Below are 21,964 nucleotides of genomic sequence, written 5' to 3'. Positions count from 1 at the left end.
TATAGTGTAGTATTTTTGTGTTCATTTTGCCCTTATAGAAAATCTCAAAATGATTATATTTCCATAGCTATGAACAAATGTCTGTGGAATTTAGCATACTGTGTTGTAATTGGTAACTTACTTCCATGTTTATACCACTAAGCTGTGAACACTTTGAGGCTCAAAACCGTATTTTTATTTCTGCATCTAACATAAAGTTCTGCACATTGTGTTCAATAAATAGTTGTTAAATTAATAAACTGTATGGACAAAATACAAAGGTGTTTGCAGATTTTCTTTTTACAATTCTCATATATTTTAGCTGTTCAAGAGTTCTAGGATCATTGAAGAATAATTAGATTGGCAATTAGTAAGTAGAATTCTATTTGGATGGAATACTTTTTTTTTCACATTTACATTGTAACCTGAGGCTTACAGCAAGTTATGCATATTTACCGGGAAAAGATTACACTGCTGCTCACCCCAATTGGGCTGTAAGTTCCATGAAGGCAGATACTAGGTTTGTTTTGCTTGTATTCTCAGTACCAGAGAGCAATTCTAGCTGGCAATAGAATAGAAACATTTTACTTTGCTTCTAATTCCTAGCAGTTATTTGTTTAATGAATAAATGAATAACCTCTGGAAATTCAAAGATAAAAATTTTTGAAAATGAATTTAATATTTCCTTAAATACATAGGTAATCCACAATTTATATAAGAATAAATTTTACATACCTTGCTAATTTCAAATCCAAAGACTTCCTCAAAATATGCTGGCTGACTAATGAGCAGTAAATAAAAAGTCCAGCTTCTGCAGAAGTTTGCAACAATTATTGCATAGACCGGCATGGATGTAAAAAATTTCCTCCATGGAGTCTTGAATTTCTGAAATTCCAAAACCAGAGATATTATGACCATTTTAAATATTTTCAAACTTAAATGGGAATAACCAGTGCTTTGCATTTCAAGGATGTATATAACAGGTCATAAGTTGGATGTAGGAAGATGTAGTTAAGCATTAATTATAACCACAGAGTTAACCTTAGCTACATAAATAATCATTGAAAGAGAAAACAAAAAATCTCAATCACTGCTACTGATTTAATTATTCTAACTTTAGGAATATACAGGATTATATAATTATAGAAAATTGATTCAAAAAGCATAGATCCTAGTTTTTAAGGATTTTTTCTTTTCTTTTCCTTTTTAGTGTTGATAGATCATACCTCAGCTAAAACTCTCTACCACATTAGTGGGCTTGTGATAGCCAAAATATTTTACTTACAACACTGAAAATCCAATGTATTCATGAAGAGAAAGATACAAAAACGGAAGAGTACAGTATTCTAGACCCTACCTGATGTCAATTATTCTACTATTAATCAATCTAAGTCAGTTATTCTGCTACCAATCAATCAATAAATTCTCTTGAGACATAGTAGTTGTAACCATTAATTCTGTGACACTGGAGTTCAAGGTTCTATAAAACTCAGAACAGTTGGGTGAATGCATTTGTTCATTTCCCTAGCATACCTTAGGTATACAACTAGTTACAATATTTAAAGCATTCAAAATTAACAACCTAAATATGATCAGCTTTGTATATGACTCCTTTAAAAAATTAAACCTAATTGTACTTAAAGTTTCTGTATATGCCCAAATGTAACCAAGTATGTATTCACCCTCAAGACTAATATTTTTAGACCTTAAAATAGCCCTCATATTCTCCAATTATTTCTCAATTACTTTGTTTGGAACACCAAAATACTGCTTGGTGAGGAAACAGTGGCCTAAAATAACTTTGTTAAAAGCTAACTTGGGATCCTTGACCTAACTAAATTACTGAAAGAGAAGGCAAACATATTTCACATGGATTTAACAGTTATTCCTGAGTATAAAACCTCATAATTGCTAGTATTAGTTGTGGCTGTAATTAAGCCTTTTAAAGATCACTTTAAATGCAACACAGTAGGAAGTTATGATGTGGTGATCACAAATATATGAAAGACAAAAAAGAAATAAAATGAAAATGAAAATCTGTCCTAAGATGTAATGAATACTGTGGCTCTGGACAAAAAAATTAGTGGCAGCATCAGAAATGGGTTTAAAAATGCAGTTTTTAAAAAGTAATCAATATGTTCTAAGAAAATGATTCTAGATGAGTACACTTATTTCACAGATAATAAAAATGTCAGAAGACAGACATTTCTGCATTATTGTATTATGTTAGCATAAGAAATGACTCCAGAATATTATTAGAAGTAAAAAAAAAAAACAACTTTCCCCTGCTGGGCAAAGATCCTTTCATTCATACCGGGATCATCTTCCACTAAGAACTTTATTCTTTATTCTGATGCTAAAACACTTCATCAAATGCAAGAGAAAAATATCTCATTTTTTGTCTTAAGAGGTATTAAAGGGGAGTTTATGGTGTTCTGATAATGTTCTATTTATTGAACTGGCTGTTTATGTTTAGTTTATACAAATTAAAGAAGCAGATTGTTTATTATTTGCAAATTTTTCTGTACATACACTATATTTAAATATATATATATTTTAAAAAGACATTTAAAAGACATTGCAATCAGTTGCAATGTGTGCTTCTTTATCAGATTCAGATTCAAAACAAATAGTTAGAAATAAATTTGAATATAGGTTAGATATTAGAATATAGATGGTAACAGAAATTTGAATATGATGTGGGTGTTAAATGATAATAGAGAATTGTTTGTAATTATGTTAGGTGTAATAGTAGCCCTGAGAATGTGAAGGAGAATATTAGTTTTCTAGAGATACATATGAAGGATTCATGGATAAATTGTTTTGAGGTTTCATTTACCTTGAAATAGTTCATCAAGATAAAAATGAAATAAATATGGCAAGACGATAATTGTTACACTTATTTGGTGGGTATATGATATTCCCGATTCTTCCTCTTTTGCTGTATATTAAATTTCTCTCACAATAAAAAAGTTCAGATTAACTAAAATACAGATTCTATTCCCACATAATCTCATTTTTAAATTTACTTTGAAGCTACAGGAACATACGAAACATCACTAAAAAGTAAAATACTGTGTTTAGAAAAGCGGTGAGGTATAGGAAGTGGGGAGCTGAAAATTATGCTGTTTTTTTCATCCTCCTGCTGTTCTTTCTGTGGTCATTTGTTGGAATTAGTTTTTACTTAGACATAATTTCTGATTTTGTTTTGAATTTATTTCTAATCTCGACATATGACCTCTCAAGAACTGGCAAATAATAGACCATAATGAATGAATAGGATATAGGCTGATCAGATTATGTTGGAGCTAGAAATCCAGGCTAACCTCAGAATTTGCCATAAATCAGCCTCTATTACCTTCTGCTCAAAATAACTGCAGCTAATGGGCACCAGTGCATACTACCAATCTCCCACCCACTTCCATATCACCTCTCATTTCTCAGCAGCCACCATAAGAAATTATTCGTCTATTTACAGAAGGAAACACGAACGGGAAGGTTCTAATATCAAGCTAACTCATGGAACCACTACAATGTAAAGACTTTTTTAAAGTTTGAAAGTTTAACTTCTGAAATTATACATGATATGGGATTTTTCTTATTCATTAAGAGCCAATATAGCTCAGTAATAATGGGTGATAGAATTTTTTCTTTTTAACTTAGGAGGAAATGTCAAAGAAAGGCATTCTTTAACAAATAAAGCAGAGAATCTAAGCTAGAATCAAACACACCTCGAATAAGGAGAGGGAGGTGTTTGTTTTAAAAGAACACATGCATAATATGCAAGGGGCATTGATTCTGCAACTAGTGTCTGACACCTTCAAACTCTTAGCATAAGGAAAATGCATTCATAGATCAGATTGCCAAATGACTGAATCTGTCTAAATACACTACTTTTACTAACCAGTGTTTTCCTTTTTTTTTTTTTTTTTAGATGGAATCTCACTCGGTCTCCCAGGCTGCAGTGCAATCTCGGCTCACTGTAACCTCCATCTCCCTGGTTTAAGCAATTTCCCTGCCTCAGCCTCCGGAGTAGCTAGGATTATTGGCATAGACCACCAAGCCTGGTCAATATTATTTTGTTTTCTTAGTAGAGAAGGGGTTTCACCATGTTGGCCAGACTGATCTCAAACTCCTAACCTCAGACAATCCACCCACCTTGGCCTCCCAAAGTGCTGAGATTACAGGTGTGAGCCACCGCGCCTGGCCTGCTTTTTTAAACATAATGTAAGGTGGCTTTTGTATTAATTAATATGTACAACACATCAATGTTACATGGAATAAAATATTTGAATTATTGGAACAGAACTATATTTTCTCTCTCTTTAGATAAACCCTAAGAAATCAAATCATCAGAAAAAAAGGCTTCACAACATTGTCTTTATAATATTTGATATTCATAATAATAATCCTGAAAGATAATGACATTTAATGAATAAAATAAATGTTGTTAATAATTATTTTATGTCAGCTACTATTGGTGTTCTAATGCTTCAGTATCTCCTAAACCATATATAACATAAATACACATGTATTAAACCTACGTTTAGAATATAGTAGATCCCCCTTAACCACGGTTTCATTTTCTGAGCTTTTGGTTACTCCTTGAAGAGTATAATAAGATATTTTGCAGGGAAGGGCATATTCACTTAAGTTTCCTTACAGTATACTGTTATAATTCTTCCATTTTTATATTAGTCACTGTGGTTAATCATTACTATATCTAGTTTATTAAATTTTATCATAGGTATGTGTGTATAGGATGTGTATGTATATGTATGTATGTATGCATTACATTTTATCATAGGTATGTGTGTATAGGAAAAGCATTATATGTAGGGTTCAGTACTAGTCACAGTTTTAAGCAACCCTGGGGGTATTGGAATAGATCTGTTGAAGATGAGGGGGTACTACAGTATTCAATAAACCAAAAATTGCCCTTTTCATGGACTGATTTGGATTTTTTTAAAATTTAAAGTTGACAACTATTTATTGTATGTTTAAATTACAGACGATATTGAACTGTTTAAAAATCTTGTTTAAGTTTACAGTAATGGTTATAATCCAGTGTACATTTTAAAAGGCTTAAGAAAGGATAAAGGAAAAATTAAATGACAGATGGAGGAAATAGCTATTATTCCTAAGTCAGAGACTATGGATGGACAAAAAAAAAGTTAATGATTGATATAAAATTAGTTTTGTTGAGGAAGAAGTTGTAAGATAGTTCGGTTGGTCAAGGGGGAGTGAGGTGGGAATAAGGTAGGAATATACACCATAATAAAGTTCTTACTTCCATTGCACCTAAAAGATTTGCACTCTCTCCAATGCTTTCTTCTATGTACCTACGTTCTTCATCTGTAATAGTAGGATGCTTTGCAGGACTTTCGTAAGACACCAAAAGCCAAAACATGTACCAGACCATTCCAAAGCTTCCTGCAAGCAACAGTTCAGAAGGAGAAAGTCAAATCTACCACAAATACTTCAACTGAACAGTGATGTGCTGGAATAAAACTGCAATCAGCTCATGATAAACATATTCTATTAGAAGAATTCAAGCTTATGCTTCTCTAACTGACATTAGCCATCTTTTCTTCTCTTTTGTCATTAAGCTTCAAACTTCTTAAAGGCTAGTCCTGTGGTTTTATCTCCTTGTCTATATTAAATAGCACTGATATACAATAAGCCATAAATAATTATTGAATGGTGTAGTTTGGAAGGTATTCATTCATCCACCAATACTGAGCAGTTAGTATTCTAGGTACTCTAGTTAAGGGAGAGAAATGTAATGAACAAAACAAAATTCCTGTTCTCAAAGAATTTTTCTGGAGTTGAATCCTTTTCCTTCTTCCCTGCCTGGAATATATAAAATTGGTTGCATTTCCAGAGAAAATAATTGCTCATTTCCCTCTCCTGTTAACACTTCCAGATCTAGTAAACAGACTATTAAACAAAACCTAGTTATTTTAGCTTCAGTGGCTATATTACACTAAAAGTGGGTGTCTGTACTTAATGTTTACGTGACTGTTTATGATATTATTTTCAGCACATACTATTGCCTATTGATCCTTCTTTGGGAAGACAAAAATGATAAATTCCAAGGCCATAAACTAAATTCTTTTTTATCCTCTTCTTCATTTAACACTCAAACCATTAAAACATGTCCTTTTTGTGCAATATAAATCTGTAAGCATTAATAATAGCAAGAATTTCAAGTGATTTATTCTGGTTTCCCAGCAGTTGGCCGTTTCATTTTTCCCTCACACTGTTCTCTGTCCCTTGGGTAACAATCTAAATGCTCCTGATCCCTACAACACTTTCTCTTTTGCCTATTCAATCTCTAAGAAGTGATCCTTAAAACCATGCAGAGCTTCTGATGAGCTGTGTTCCTTTTAATTACCGAATATTGCAGCAAACATGATTTAGGTTCCGATAGTGCTTAAAAATTCAGTATAATAGTGGTGACAGAATATAACTCCTAGATTCAAATCCTGACTGTGTAACTCATTTGCAATGTGATCCAATCAGAAACTGAATATCTCTAAACCTCCACTATAAAATGAGATAATAATTCATTATTATGGAATTGTGGAAAAGTTAAAGGAGGCAATGTATAACCCGACCAACAGAGTGGATGGTGCAAAATAAGCACTCAAAAATGAGAAATCTTGTAATTTTGTAATAATTATCATTACTGCTAACTGAATTTGCCCAAAGTACCAGACACACTGCTAATTACTTCATGTGTATTATCTTTTTAAATTTACTCCAATATACAGATCTTATCTCTTTAATCTTTAAAATATGAAAACTGAATATGTGACTCCAGACCAAATTATTGTTTCACACAGCAAGTAAGCAAGTACTATGATACGATATTTTCAGATTATCTGTTTACACTTTGTATCATTCAATGATAAATATCAAATGAGATGTAACTTGAAATAATGATACTAGTTGTTTATGAGTGCCTTGTTTAAATTTGTATTCTTACTTTAAGGTCACACATATTCAATGAAGTAATGGACTAAGGCACAAATTAAAGTATTTAATGGATAGTTATATCAGCTTGAACGATACACCCTATAAAACAAGTGCTGTTAAACTTCATTGAATTATGCATTCTTTTGAAAATCTAATGAAGGGTATAAATTAAAATCTGATTTCAAAAAATCTCCCTAAGAAGAAAAATATTCACAAATATATACATGGCTTGCAATTTAGGACATCCATGGGTCCAAAACCCATTCATGACTTTTGAACCACAAAAAGAATCCCTATGATAAGTGACATTTAGTAACATTCTACAAGCTGAATAATTTGTTCTGATGAGAACATTTCAAAATGGGAATGAATCAGTGCAAATTTAGAAGCAGCCAGATACTGTTCTACCACATGACTTCATTAATATTTCAGATTCTCATGGCAATGTTCAAAGATGATATTAATCAGTGACAATATCACTTGGAATCCAGCTCTCTTATATTTTTCCTTTCCTCATTATTAAAAAGTGCAACTTAGAAAGAAAGACTGCAGGGATATTTTGAAATGGTTAGAAAGTGAATATCAAGAGTGTTTTAGATTTAGGATTACATATTTTGTTTCAACGTGGGGGCTTACTTGCCATTATTTCAGGGGAAACGAGCACTCAGATGTGCTGCTATAGTTGATATTTCATCAAAGAATTGAATCGTTGCATTAGCACCACCACCGCCTTTCAGCTTTACACCCCCATTCAGTCTTGAAGAGGCAGAATCAGCAAAATGACCAAGAAGGTAATAGCAAAGAAAGGTGGGTGCAGCCTACTCTTTCCTATTCATTAGCTTTTAATCACGAGCTAATTTAATATTTTTTTCATAATCAAGGACATAGATTTACTACATGACAAAGTTCCTGTCAGCAATGTGTTTGCTTTTTAAAACCAGAAATAGCAATCTAAGAAAAATAACAGAGATTAAATATTTTCCTGATTTTCAGAATACAATGAAATGATTCTTAAGAGAAGAAAATAAGTAAACACAGAAATATATTTAGTGATTGACCCCATTGTTTTCAACCACTTTTATTTTAGCCTATGCACATTTCATTTAACTCTATTGTCTAGAAATGTAACATACCATAGACATAAAATACTGAAGACCAGCCAGTATACTGTACAAGAATGCCAGCTAAAGGCATTGCAATCACAGCTCCAGCATAAGAACCTAAAGTGCAAGGAAGAATTGGAGAAAGGTGAGTGAAATCAGTAGAAATTCTTGATTTCATCTCATGTTCCTTGGTTGATTCACACCAACAGACACTTGCACATTCAGGTACATGTGCCCCACACCCATACACATACCCACCACCACCAAACACATATATGCCTACATACATACACAGGAACACAGGATTAATTGCACAAGTAGATACCACCTACTTCCAACCCAAGACACAATAGAGATTGAAAAATAACAATGGAACCATGCTGACTAACATGTGTCATGCAGGTCTATGTGCTGGACTTGGGACAGAGGTGCCAACACTAAACAGACACCTGAAATCTATTCTTGCTACCTCAAGCATGTTCAGATTCATGCGGTTTCAAGTTTGTGTAGTTTCTTTCTGACTTCATTTTATTTTATTTTTCTGCCAAAGGTCTCTTTATTAGTATCCATGATTGAGGGCATATTGCTTCAGTTCTCAATGCATGGCCAGAAGATGAAATCATGGTAAGTTATCATGTTTTTCCACTATGGCAAATTTGCTCTTTTTTCTGTCCCATAAAACAGTTTAAAACATACTGGCAATTTTCATGATAATAGGTAGCATTCATAAGCTTTTCTAGTGAGTATCACCTAATTTATATCCCTTTGATTTTTTCATAGTGGATTATTAAAGGCAATTGTAAAAAAATAATCTTAGACATATAGACAGAAATGGAAATATTTATGCCCTGTGATTTAGACCCAAATGCATGTAAATTCAACCTCTATAAGTAATAATACTGTTAATCTTATGGCTTAAGTATACAGCGAAAACACAGCAGGCTTAATTTCCTATTATTAGGATTATTCACAGCAGTTCTAATAGCTGATTTGGAAAAGGAATTGCTTTCTTGCCTTACTGCTTTGGTAGAAAGAGAATAACATGAGCATCATGCAGGCATTAAATGATCTTAAATCACGGTGATTGTCTTAAAATGTTTTAAAAGTTAGCAGTGAACAAAATTAGCTTTAGATTAGCAGAAATAGCTCTACACTTTAAAAGTTGGGACTGAAGCTTTAATACATGTTCATTAATTCTATTTCCCAAAATAGCAGTAAGGTCAGTTATGATCCCTAAAATAAAAATTCTAATGAATGAGAAATTATAACAATAGTACCTAGGAGAATACTTAAAGATCCTGTTAATTTAAATTATAATAGTTATTTTCTATAGGCATTTTATTCACTGTAATTCAAACATATAGCGGTATCAAATACAAGTTCTGAGAAACTGTTAGATTTTAACACCAGACAGATTTCAAAGTAAATGTAATATTTATTTGTAAACATAATTACATAGTCTTTTAAAAAATCTCTGTAAATGTGTTTAAAATTTGTATTTTTGTATATTTTTGTCTAGGTAGAATAAAAAGAAAACATTTAGGTTCTCAAAAATATGTATTGCAGTATAAGAGTATTATAAAAAATACCACCACCCATGAATATATTTGAAATTCTAGATGAAATGGATCAATTCCTAGAAAAATACAAACATAATAATAAATAGAAGATTTAAGCAAAACAATAAAACAAAAGAAATGGAAATGGTGGTCAAAAACCTTACCACTCATAGATGCACTACAAAACCTAGATGGTTTTACAGGTGAGTTGACCAAACTTTCACTTCTTATTCAAGTTGTTCCTAAACTTTTACCCACCATAACTGCATCTGCACACAGTACTCACCACAAAAGGAAGTAGTTGCCAGTCTACTCCTTTCTAGAGGTGGGGCCCATTTGCTCCATATCCCATGACATGCTGGGTAGGTAACACCCTGTGATGGGGGAAGATATGCATCACCCTCATGATTTAGGATCAAGAGTCTTTTTAGTATCCTGTTCAAATCCTCCCCGCCCTTCAGATGTCTTTCCATCTCAATTTTTTTTTTTTTCTGATTAAGGTAAAAGAAAAGACTGTATATTAATCAATTTATCTGTAATTCTGAACAGTTTGAAAAATTAAGGAGATCTTTTTGTAGGCCATTAAATTCAGTAAATCCCCAATATAAATATCTATACAGAGAAAAGTCAAGTTTAGATCCTTGGAGCCCACACTTCCTTAAAGCAGTGTGTAGAATTTAAGACCTTTAGTCTTTTTCTATTATTTTGAACCTCTACATATTTTTTTATTTTTGGAGGGAGAGAAGGATTTTTGTTTTTGTTTTTTATTATTTTATTTTTTAAGTTCTGGGGAACATGTGCAGGATGTGCAGGTTTGTTACATAGGTAGACGTGTGCCATGGTGGTTAACTGGACCTATCAACTCATCACCCAGGTATTAAGCCCAGCATTCATTAGCTCTTTTCCTTCGTGCTTTCCCCACCTCACCCTTCCCCACTGGGCTCCAGTGTGTGTTGTTCCACTCCCTGTGTCCACGTGTTCTCATTGTTTAGCTCCCACTCATAACTGAGAACATGCAGTGTTTGATTTTCTGTTTTCACATTAGTTTGTTGAGAATGATGACTTCCAGCTCCATCCATGTCCCTGCAAAGGACATGATCTTATTCCTTTTTATAGCTGCATAGTATGAGAAAGGGGATTTTTTTTTAAGTGCCTTAATTTTTTATGTTATTTGTCTACTTCCATTGTACCCCATGGAAAGAGAAGGGGAAATGGGTAAGCCAAACTCAAGTTTTTAAGTGGAATTCTTTCAGAGTCTGCAGGCTGATGGAGCAAGAGTTGATCATTAGGATTAGATGCCCCCAAAATGTATTCAATCAAATATTTCAGTGAAAACTCATATCATGTTTCAAAGCCAAAAGGAACTTACTTCGTATAAAACTTTCAAGATATTAATTCATGGTATTACCAGCAAAGGACAGATTCTAAAATACTTATCATGGCACATTAACAAATATCCTTGTTTTTCTTCTTTTTAAAAGTCAAATAGGCATTAAAATATTTCTTTAATTCTGCTCAATTCTAGAGAGAAGGAGGTAAGCAGTGACATTTATAGTTTCATATCGTTTATAGACAAAATATATGATTGCCTAACATTTCCAGTGTTTCATTTTTTATTTTAACTCTATTGAGATACAACGTAATACAGTATGTTTATTTATAGATAAAGACAAAGATAAACTGGGGTTCTCAACTGCATACCAATCTTAAAATGACATCAACCTGAAGTTCCATACCTCAACAAGTCCCTGCAGTATTCTAACAAAGATGACACATCCATAGTGCACTCTGGCTGCTGACGGAATTAGCATATTTAGGGTAGAGGTAAGAAGTATGGCAGCTCCAAACACCCTGAAATAGAAAAGATGGGAACACTGTTTAAATGATTCAGCATCTTACATACATACATTTAAATTTCTCAGGTGAAGTTAAACATTTAAAATAATAAAAAATTACCAGTGATTTTAAGATAGATTGTTTTTTCTAAAACGTGTTCTGGACTTAACTGGCTACCCATTGTAAATACATACATGAGCCATCTAGAAATTCTACATTTGATACACAGAAAATAAAAGGAGCCAATATATTTTGTTATACTATTATTTTCTTTATAGAATTAATTATAAATCATAAATATTTAATAAATCAATATATGTTTTGGACTCTATTTCAGTCTACAATGTAAACTGCTTAAGGGTAAGTGTTGTTTTTCACATCCATTGTATCGTTGACACTTTAGAACAGTGCCTGGCACATGGTTGGCAATAACTGAAGAGTTGCTAAAAATAATGAATGCATAAATGAACTTGTTCCTCACATTGTGCGGCTATTTGTAACTTCCCTAGAAGCTGCACATACATAGAAATTTTATAAACAAACTTGTGTTTTAAATGTCCCCAAAAACTTCATGATTAGATCACCTAGCACATGTTCTTGAAATAATGCAAATAACTATACTTAATATATCTCTCTCAAGTTTTTCATTTTTTTACTTTCTTTTCAGTGGGTAAATGGGCAGATTCTGTTTGAGACACATCTCTAGCAGCACACCTACACACAACAGTTCAAGAAAAAAATTGCTGGAAATACAATGCTAAAGCTTTTATCCATCTACAAGTAAAAATTCCATTCCATTCCATTCCATTCCATAATTTAAAAAAAAGAAAAAAAACAAACTTCTATAATGTTTATACGAAGGAAGAAAAATATTCCTTTAACTGGGTTACTTTATAACTACTCTCTTGCAAAGATGTTTTGGAACATGCTATCTCCAAGGAGCTAATGTATGTGTTTTAGGCAAATTTTATCAAGTCAAACCTGAGCCTTGAATTCAGTCAATATTGGTTGCCTCATAGAAGCTCTGATCTTTCTTGGGGGCACTTTTAAATGTTACTGTTTAAGACCTGGATTTCTGCAAAGGACCATCTATGATCATTATTAATCTGCTACAGAAAGGTGAGAAATGATATCACAATGGGCAGTTAATTAAAACAACTCTTTTTCTATAGATCATATACTGGTCAAATAATTCTGTGCAAAAGTATATGTAGCCTGTACCTGCCCTCCCTTAGTGACTTCTCTCCACCGAGGTAAGCTGTCACTCATGAAGTGAATATTCTGCTCCATTCTTCCTCTGTGCTATTTGCTCAAAATAGATGTCCTTCTGTTGTGAGCCAAAGATAATTTTGCATGCTAAGGTTTGAGGAAAAACTTTTAAATCCAGGTTTATGTAATATGTATGTCTTATTTTCTTATAATTATTTTAGAGGTATGATGCATAAATTTTATTTTCTATTAATGTAACATTCTATCATCACTTTCTCTTCCTTTTTAAAGGGTTTGTAAATACGATTGTCTTTTTTTTTTTTTGTGGGGGTGGGGGACGGAGTTTCACTCTTGTTACCCAGGCTGGAGTGCAATGGCGCGATCTCGGCTCACCGCAACCTCCGCCTCCTGGGCTCAAGCAATTCTCCTGCCTCAGCCTCCTGAGTAGCTGGGATTACAGGCACGTGCCACCATGCCCAGCTAATTTTTTGTATTTTTAGTAGAGACGGGGTTTCACCATGTTGACCAGGATGGTCTGGATCTCTCGACCTCGTGATCCACCCACCTCGGCCTCCCAAAAATACGATTGTCTTTTGATAAGCTGGTGAAAGATGAATATTACCCACTCTTTAGCTTAGAGTTTCTCAGCCTCTTTATTATTGAGATTTGGGGCTAGATAACCCTTTGTTGTGGGGTGCTGTCCTGTGTACTACTGTGATGATTAGCACCATCTCTGGCGTTTATTCGCTAGATGCCAGTAGCACACACCCCTCCTCTAAGTTACGACAACCAAAAATGTCTCCGCAATTGCTAAATGTTCCCTGTGAGAAAAATCACTCCCTTAGTAAAGCTGAATCAAGTATGAACTATTTGTTGAGTACACACTATAGTCAGAACTAAATTTAATGAGTGTTTCGACTTGCTAGATACGATATTAAATTTCCCATGCCATAAACTCCACAAGCACCTAACAACCCAGAGACATGGGTATTATTCATATATCGATGTTGTAGATGAAGAAACTAAACCTAAGATAAGAAAAATCACAAGTTCAGATTGTTTAGTTTTAAATAGAGGATACCTGTTTCAGATACAGTTCTGTTTTATTTAAAACCCATTGAGTTTTGCCACAAGGATTTATACCTGATTATACACATGTTAGGTAGTTAGTAATATGCTTCAGCATTCTAACTGTAAATTTAAATAATAATCTTTACAAAGCCACTTGAAATCACACTATGATTTCTGAAACAAAATGCTAATAGATCACTTCAATGTTTACTTTTCATTCTTGCCCTGAATAATGTTTCTAATTATACAATATCATGGCATAATTGAAATGGTTTTAATTTTAAGTTCCTTAATTTCTAGAGTCTCACTCTGTCACCCAGGCTGCAGTGCAGTGGCACTATCTTTGCTCACTTCTGCCTCTTGGGTTCAAGCAATTCTCATGCCTCAGCCTATGGAGTAGCTGGGGCTACAGGCTTGCGTCACCATGCATGGCTAATTTTTTTGTATTTTTAGTAGAGATGGGGTTTTGTCATGTTGACCAGGCTGGTCTTGAACTCCTGCCCTCAAGTAATCTGCCTGTTTCAGCCTCCGAAAGTACTGGGATTAGAGATGTAAGCCACCACGCCTGGCCTCTTAATTTCTTTATCTATCCCTTTTATTATTATTATTAGTGACCACTGCACCTCAAAATCACTGATTTTTCTTGTATCTAGTTCAGAATAGAATCCATCAAACTTTACGAATCTCATCTTCTTATTTTATTTTATAGAATTGTTATCCTAATTAATATCTAAATAATTAAAATTCTGATTATCAAAATTCTTGCCCTAAATGGAAAGCCAAAACTGAAGCAGACTCCACATTCAGTATCCATTCATGCATTCACACTTTGAACCTCTGTTAGATTATATTCAGAGAAGAGTCTTGTGTGGAGGAGAAGGTAAGAGCTAGAGATCACTTACTGTAGTTTCTCCATTTATATTGACTCATTTAATCCTCACAGCAACTCTCTGAGTTGTTAGACTTTCCTCTCATTTTATAAATAAGAAAACTGAAATAAAGTGGTGTGGCCAAGAAAAAATCAAGTAGTAAAGCTCAGATTTAAATCCAGGGCTCTCTGACCTAAAAATCTGTGCTCTTTCATTCACATGATGTCAGCAGGCACTTAGAAAAAGAAGAGGATGGGCCTCAGTTTTGTAATAGGAGAGGAAAAGAGAGACAAGTAGTCCAGGGACAATGTATGCCAAAGGCCACAACAGAAGCACAAATTGAAAACAGCAGAGGAAAACCCTCATTTCAGCTGAGTTGACCAAGTCACAAACCTTTGGTAGGGAAACTTTGAACGATTAATAAAAAAGAAGAAAGACTTTCCAAAAAGAAGGAATGACTCAGCAAAGCTTCACAAATGGTAGAGGTTACCTTATGTACCAGAAACTAAGGCAGTATTGAAAATGGCTGAACATAGTGGCTCAGGTGCGTAGGAGAAGGAAGAACATCAAAGCCTCTTTGAGGAAGTGTAGATAATCCAAAAAGCTGAAGGGTGAAATTTATCAGTTTGTGATATCTTGGTGACAATTGAGTCTGGGGTGAACACAGAGGGTAAGTGACAATTATGCACCTAAAGTGAGGGAAATATAAAGCTCACTGGGATTGAGGAGAAAGGGATCTAAAAGGCAGGAAGCAGGAGGTGGTTAAAATGCACGTAAGTTCAGGCAGGATGATGGCTTGCAGAGGAGCAAGGGATCAAAGTCATTGACAGTAGGAGAGGGGGAAAAGGCTGACGTAAATATGCTACAGTAATTTTTGTAGGACCCCAGCTTTGTCACTTAATAATTATGTAACTCGTAAGTTGTTTAACTTCCCTAAACTTCTACTTCCTTGTCTGTAAAAAGGACATCAGTAGGTAATGGTTCAGAGCATGGATTCTTGAGCCAAACTGTCTGGATTCACAGTTCATCTGTCACTTATTACTTGAGTGACCTTGAGCATTTTATGTAACTTTCTGTGCCTCATTTCTCATCTAAGCAATGGGAGTATTAATGGGAACCCATGAGTTATTACAAGTAAAAAACCCGGAAGAATGACTGTAACACTTCAAGCATTTAAAGAATGTTAGAACTTGCACGATAATAGTACTAATGTATTTTCTCTCTTAAGACTGCTATAAGGCTAAACAAAATAATGTACCTAAAAGACTTAGTCTGATGCTTGACACATGAAAATAAATTCATAACTGTGAGCCAGTCAGGTAGCGACAGTAATGGTCAATGGTTATTGAATTGTTAGTGTGGAGATTAATTCCAGATTCTCACGTTTAAAGAACAACAATATTAGAAAGCTCTTGCTATCCTTACTTCACAGATGATGTAACCATGTCCGAGTGAATTAAAATAACCTGTCAAGGTCATATAGATAGTAAGTAGAGAACTATGGTTTATATTACTTATCTGGCGTAGATCCTGGATGTGTAGCCACTAAGATCTACTTACTACAATAGCAGCAACACTAGTATTGGCATTAACAATACCAACAGCAATAGATAAAATAACATAAACTTTGAAAGATGAAAATGTTATAGAAAGATGGATGCTAGTAGCAGTGGGAAGTGAAACCAGAATTCTACCCTATCTCTCCTATGTTTTGAAGTAAGTAGTTAAAAGGAGAGGTTCACTTATGAAAGTTTTGTATTTTCTTAAAGTCTAGGTTTCTATAAAGAAATGAAAGAAGTAGTGGAACTAAATATGAAAAAGAAATTTAAGAATATAAAATCATTTAGCACAGTAGTTTGTTGACTTTCACATGCATAATGTAAACCAGGGGCTTTTTGAAATACAGATTGCTAGGTGTCAGAGTTTCTCACTCAGTAGATGTGTTTGGGGCCTGAGAATTTGTATTTCTAACCAGTTCCCAGGTGATGCTGGTATTGCTTGTCCTGCTTTGAGAATCATTGGCTTAGCAGTACCATGCCAGGTATTTCCCCAGGACATCACAAAAGGGACAGATATGGGGTAAAGACCAGACCTAGAATTAGCTGGGCATAGTGGAAACAAAGGGTTTACCTTTTATTACAGAGGGGAGAGGAAAGGATAGAATATAAACACTGCTAAAAGGGAAGATGTCCTTTAAAAAACACAAATTGGTATTAGATTGTTAGTTCAAAAATGAAACTGAAGTTCTCCGTCCTTCTTTTGACCATTCTTATTGACCAGATTGACTGAGCAGCTGACATATTTTTCTTCAGGACATTTAAATAGCATGATATAGTATTAGTTAAGAATATGAGAATACTTTTAATTACACTGTGAAAATCCAAATTTCAACTCCAATTTCTTGCTAAGTGTGACTTTGAGCAAGGTGTCATTACTAAAATTCTTTTAGCCTCATTTCTTTGTCTGTTTCTTGTAGACATTTAAATAGTATGATATATCATTAGTTAAGAATAAGAGGGTTTTTTTTTTAATTACACTGTGAAAGTCCAAATTCCAATTTCTTGCAAAGTATAACTTTGGGAAAGTTGTCATTTCCTAAATTCTCTTAGCCTCATTTCTTCGTCTGTATAATGGAAATAATCTTTCCATACTTCAAAAAAAAGTATCATGAAGATTAAGTCAATTATAAAAGGGGACACTGTCTAGTTCATAATAAACGGCTTGTCAAGATTAGCTATTATTATACAGAAATTTCCTAATCTTTAATAGACTTTCTAAAGAATGATTATTCCTCATCTTTTTGTCCAGAATGATTTTGTACTGATTAAATAGTGTTAATTCTGTTCCCATTAACACATGGGTGTTCCATATCAGGCTGAAATTCTAGCAGCTTTCATGAAATGCATGAATACATGTAATGGGAATTTTCTCTCCCACTCTGAATTCATACAGAATTAATTGAAATGCATCAGTCTCTTAGCCTGTGTCTCAATAGTCCATCTAAAATATCTGATGGGAAACAACCAGAAAAGAAAATTCACAGTCTTCTTTAAATCAATAACTGTCTCAGTATCCTTCCACATTGTCTTTCAATACTCACTCACATCTCCACCCTCAAAAACACACCTCTTTTTCGACTAGTCTCCTCTCTCGGATATTGCTGAATTACTGTAGATCACTTTTATAAGACTTAAAACATGAGGTTATATGTTCTCCAAGCCCTCCCAGTGTTTTTTCTCTTGGAGAACTGGGTCCAGGTCTCTACTTCTTTAAACCTCATGGCACTAACAGAATGCTTTTCATATGGCATGTTCTTAGGAATGAGCATCCAATTCTTTTGTGTAAAGACTCTCAATTGAGGGTAATCATAACTTCCTTTTCTGACGTATATGTAGGTGACAACAGATATTTCTTCTTTTAATATTTATTTCAACTGACAATTTATTTGTTATTGAGCTTTTAATAGGGATACACTGCTGTTCTGGGTATCCTATCAATTCTAGGAAGCTGAGTTATTTTCATAGAATAACTAGGTTGACAGCTATGGACTATAACTTAGAGTACTCCTGTAGATAAATCCTCACTTGAGATACTTGCTGAGTTCAGTACGTGGCCCAGTCTGACCTCCTTCTTATGCCTTACATAGAACACTGGAATCCCCTGAAACTAATAGTCATCACAATACCTGTTCATGACTGCTTCCTTATCAGCCTCTGAAACTACTGTCTCTGAAGTTCTGCTTTTAAAATTAAATTAGGAAATAATGCTTCAGAGGTGATACAGTGTTATCTTAAAGAACCTCACCATTTATTAATATTTAATGTAGTCATATATATTATATTATGCTTGACAGTCATCATTTTTGTTTGGTCTGATGCTATAAGTCAGAAGCATTAAATATATTTTCAGCATATTAACAGACAGAAGGAAATAGAGTATATAACAAAAAACATTTGATGTTCAAGTGAGTTTTATTATCCCTAGGATTGCTCTTAACTTTGACACTTATAATTGAGTTTCACAGCACTGCTGCCCTGAAAATGATTGTTCATCATTAAAACTTTTTAAAGTTATTCTCTGATTGAAAGACTTGTCTAGCAATGAAAACCACACAAGTAAATCAATTCTTAAAATTGTTCCACAGGCGAGTTCTTTTTGTATTGACCTAGCCCAGCAGTAAATAATATAGTGATTTTTTTACGAAGCTGTAAAATACAATTTTAAACAAGTAAAGATACTTAAGAGAAGAAATGTGTTTAGTAAAGAATGATATAATTTGAAATCAGACATCCTGGGGTCTATAACCCAGCGCTGCCTAATACCATCTAGTGGTATTTGGAAAAACGATTCTGTATTCTGTTTTCTCATGAGTAAAAGAAGCATCAGTCTGCTTGCCTTCCTGGATATAAAGACAAAAATAATAGACACTGGGGACTCCAAAGAGAGGAGTGTGAAAGTGCTGGGTGGGGGAAGTGAGGCTGAAAAATTATCTCTTAGGTATAATTATCTATTTAGGTGATGGGTACAGTAGAAACCTAAACCTCAATATATCTACATGACAAGCCTGTACATGTCAAAGTGTCTCTGTTTGCAGATAACATGATTGTATATTTAGAAAACCCCATCGTTTCAGCCCCAAATCTCCTTAAGCTGATAAGCAACTTCAGCAAAGTCTCCAGATAAAAAAATCAATGTGTCAAAATCACAAGCATTCCTATACACCAATAACAGGCAGAGAGCCAAATTATGAGTGAATTACTATTCACAATTGCTACAAAGAGAATAAAATATCTAAAAGTACACCTTATAAGGGATGTGAAGGACCTCTTCAAGGAGAACTACAAACCACTGCTCCAGAAAATAAGAAAGGACACAAACAAACGGAGAAACATTCCATGCTCATGGATAGGAAGAATCAACATAATGAAAATGGCCATATTGCCCAAAGTAATTTATACATTCAATGCTATCCCCATTAAGCTACCATTGACTGTCTTCACAGAATTAGAAAAACTATTCTAAATTTCATATGGAACCAAAAAGAAGCCTGCATAGCCAAGACAATCCTAAGAAACACACACACACACACACACACACACACACACACACACACACACAAAACTGGAGGCATCACGATACCTGACTTCAAACTATACTACAAACTATGCTACAGTAACCAAAACAGCACAGTACTGGTACCAAAACAGATATATAGACCAATGGAACAGAACAGAGGTCTCAGAAATAATGCCACACATCTGCAACAATCTAGTCTTTGACAAACCTGTCAAAAACAAGCAATGGGGAAAGGATTCCCTACTTAATAAAAGGAATTGGGAAAACTGGCTATCCATATACAGAAAACTGAAACTGGACCCCTTCTTTACATATTATACAAAAAATAGCTCAAGATGGAAGAAGAATTAAATGTAAGACTTAAAACATAAAAACCTTAGAGGAAAACCGATGCAATTTCATTCAGTACACAGTCATGGGCAAAGACTTCCTGACTAAAACACCAAAAGCAATGGCAACCAAAGCCAACATTGACAAATGGCATGTAATTAAACTAAAGAGCTTTTTTCACAGCAAAAGAAACTATCGTCAGAGTGAAAAGGCAACATACAGAATGGGAGAAAAATTTTTGCAATCTATCCATCTGACAAAAGGCTAATATCCAGAATCTACAAATAACTTAAATAGGTTTACAAGAAAAAAACCACCTCATCAAAAAGTGGGAGAAGAATATGAACAGACACTTCTCAAAAGAAGACATTTATGCAGCCAACAAACATATGAACAAAAGCTCATCATCACTGTTCACTAGAGAAATGCAAATCAAAACCACAGTGAGATACCATCTCACGCCAGTTAGAATGGTGATCATTAAAAAGTCAGGAAACAACAAATGCTGGAAAGTATGTGGAGAAATAGGAACGCTTTTACACTGTTGGTGGGAGTGTAAATTAGTTCAACCATTGTGGAAGACAATGTGGCAATTATTCAAGGGTCTAGAACCAGAAATACCATTTGACCCAGCAATCCCATTACTGGGTATATACCCTAAGAATTATAATTCATTCTACTATAAAGACACACACACACACACACACACACACACACACACACACACACACACACACATTTATAGTGGCACTGTTCATAATAGCAAAGATTTGAAACCAACTCAAATGCCCATCAATGATAGAATGGATAAAGAAAATGTGGCACCTATATACCAAGGAATACTATGCAGCCATAAATATGATGAGTTCATGTCCTTTGCAGGGACATGGATGAAGCTGGAAACCATCATTTTCAGCAAACTAACACAGGAACAGAAAACCAAATACCACATGCTCTCACTTATAAATGTGAGTTGAACAAAGACCACGTGGACACAGGGAGGAGACACACACTGGGAAAAGCATAGAAGAGGAAAAGCATTAGGAGAAATGCCAAATGTAGATGATGGGTTGGTGGGTGCAGCAAACCACCATGGCAAGTGTATACCTATGTAACAAACCTACACGTTCTACACATGTACCCCAGAACTTAATGTATAATAAAGAAAATTTTAAAAAAGAATGCCTGCCTTATAGAGTCACTGTGAGGGATAAAGATAATGCACATTATAAATTTTGTGATATATATGTATGTATATATATATATATATATATATATATATGCATATTATTCAATTCTAATTTCACCTCCCTCCCAAAATGGAAAACTAAGGCAATTATGAAGACAATTTTATAGTATAATTCATATCTTCTCTCTTTCCACTCTAGAAAAAGGATTTTCTAGAAATATATTTCTTCAAACTAAGTACTTGTTTATATTTTGAATTTTTTGATTTTTTTAAATTGTAAAAGTTAGTTTTGTATAATATCAGGCAGCATATTTACGTCATTACTATATATTAAAACTATCAGTGAAATACTCTAGCAAATTACACAATTTTTAGCAATGAACTCAATAAAGCATGGCTTTCTAAGAAGAAATAATCATGTTGCATAGATACTAATAAACATATATATATATCAATTTTAGCTATATACATATCTATAGTTCTAAATATATGCAAAGTGCTAAATAGTAAGCTGAATCTCAAGCAATCTGGTATTTCATTTCATTTAATGTCTTCCTTCTTATAATTGGCACCTAAGGTGCTAATTTTAAAACTCACTCGTGGTGTGACTATAAGTCAGAGATAAGCCATTAATAATTGGGGTGGGGAAAAATGAAAGAAATGTGCGAATTACTGTGTAAAATAATAATTTTATAATTTCTTAAGACATAGAAATTGATAGGTGTTTCTAATTTTTCAAAGAACAGTGTTACAGTCTCTGAA

General features: G+C 33.9%; 1 protein-coding gene across 1 annotated transcript in view; it reads right to left on the bottom strand.

The window, feature by feature from the left end:
- Positions 1 to 21,964, bottom strand: part of SLC17A6 (solute carrier family 17 member 6) — a 43,371-nt gene that overhangs the window by 8,568 nt on the left and 12,839 nt on the right. The window contains exons 4-8 of the mRNA XM_003919923.4: positions 11,359 to 11,473; positions 9,909 to 9,996; positions 8,094 to 8,180; positions 5,270 to 5,412; positions 715 to 864 (exon numbers count right to left, since the gene is read on the bottom strand). Coding sequence (XP_003919972.1) covers positions 715 to 864; positions 5,270 to 5,412; positions 8,094 to 8,180; positions 9,909 to 9,996; positions 11,359 to 11,473 — 583 coding nt within the window. The remainder of the gene's footprint in view (positions 1 to 714; positions 865 to 5,269; positions 5,413 to 8,093; positions 8,181 to 9,908; positions 9,997 to 11,358; positions 11,474 to 21,964) is intronic.

The sequence above is a fragment of the Saimiri boliviensis genome, chromosome 6 (genome assembly GCF_048565385.1).
Source record: "Saimiri boliviensis isolate mSaiBol1 chromosome 6, mSaiBol1.pri, whole genome shotgun sequence".
In the NCBI taxonomy this organism is placed as follows: Eukaryota; Metazoa; Chordata; class Mammalia; order Primates; family Cebidae; genus Saimiri; species Saimiri boliviensis.
This window is presented reverse-complemented; position numbering and strand designations above follow the sequence as displayed.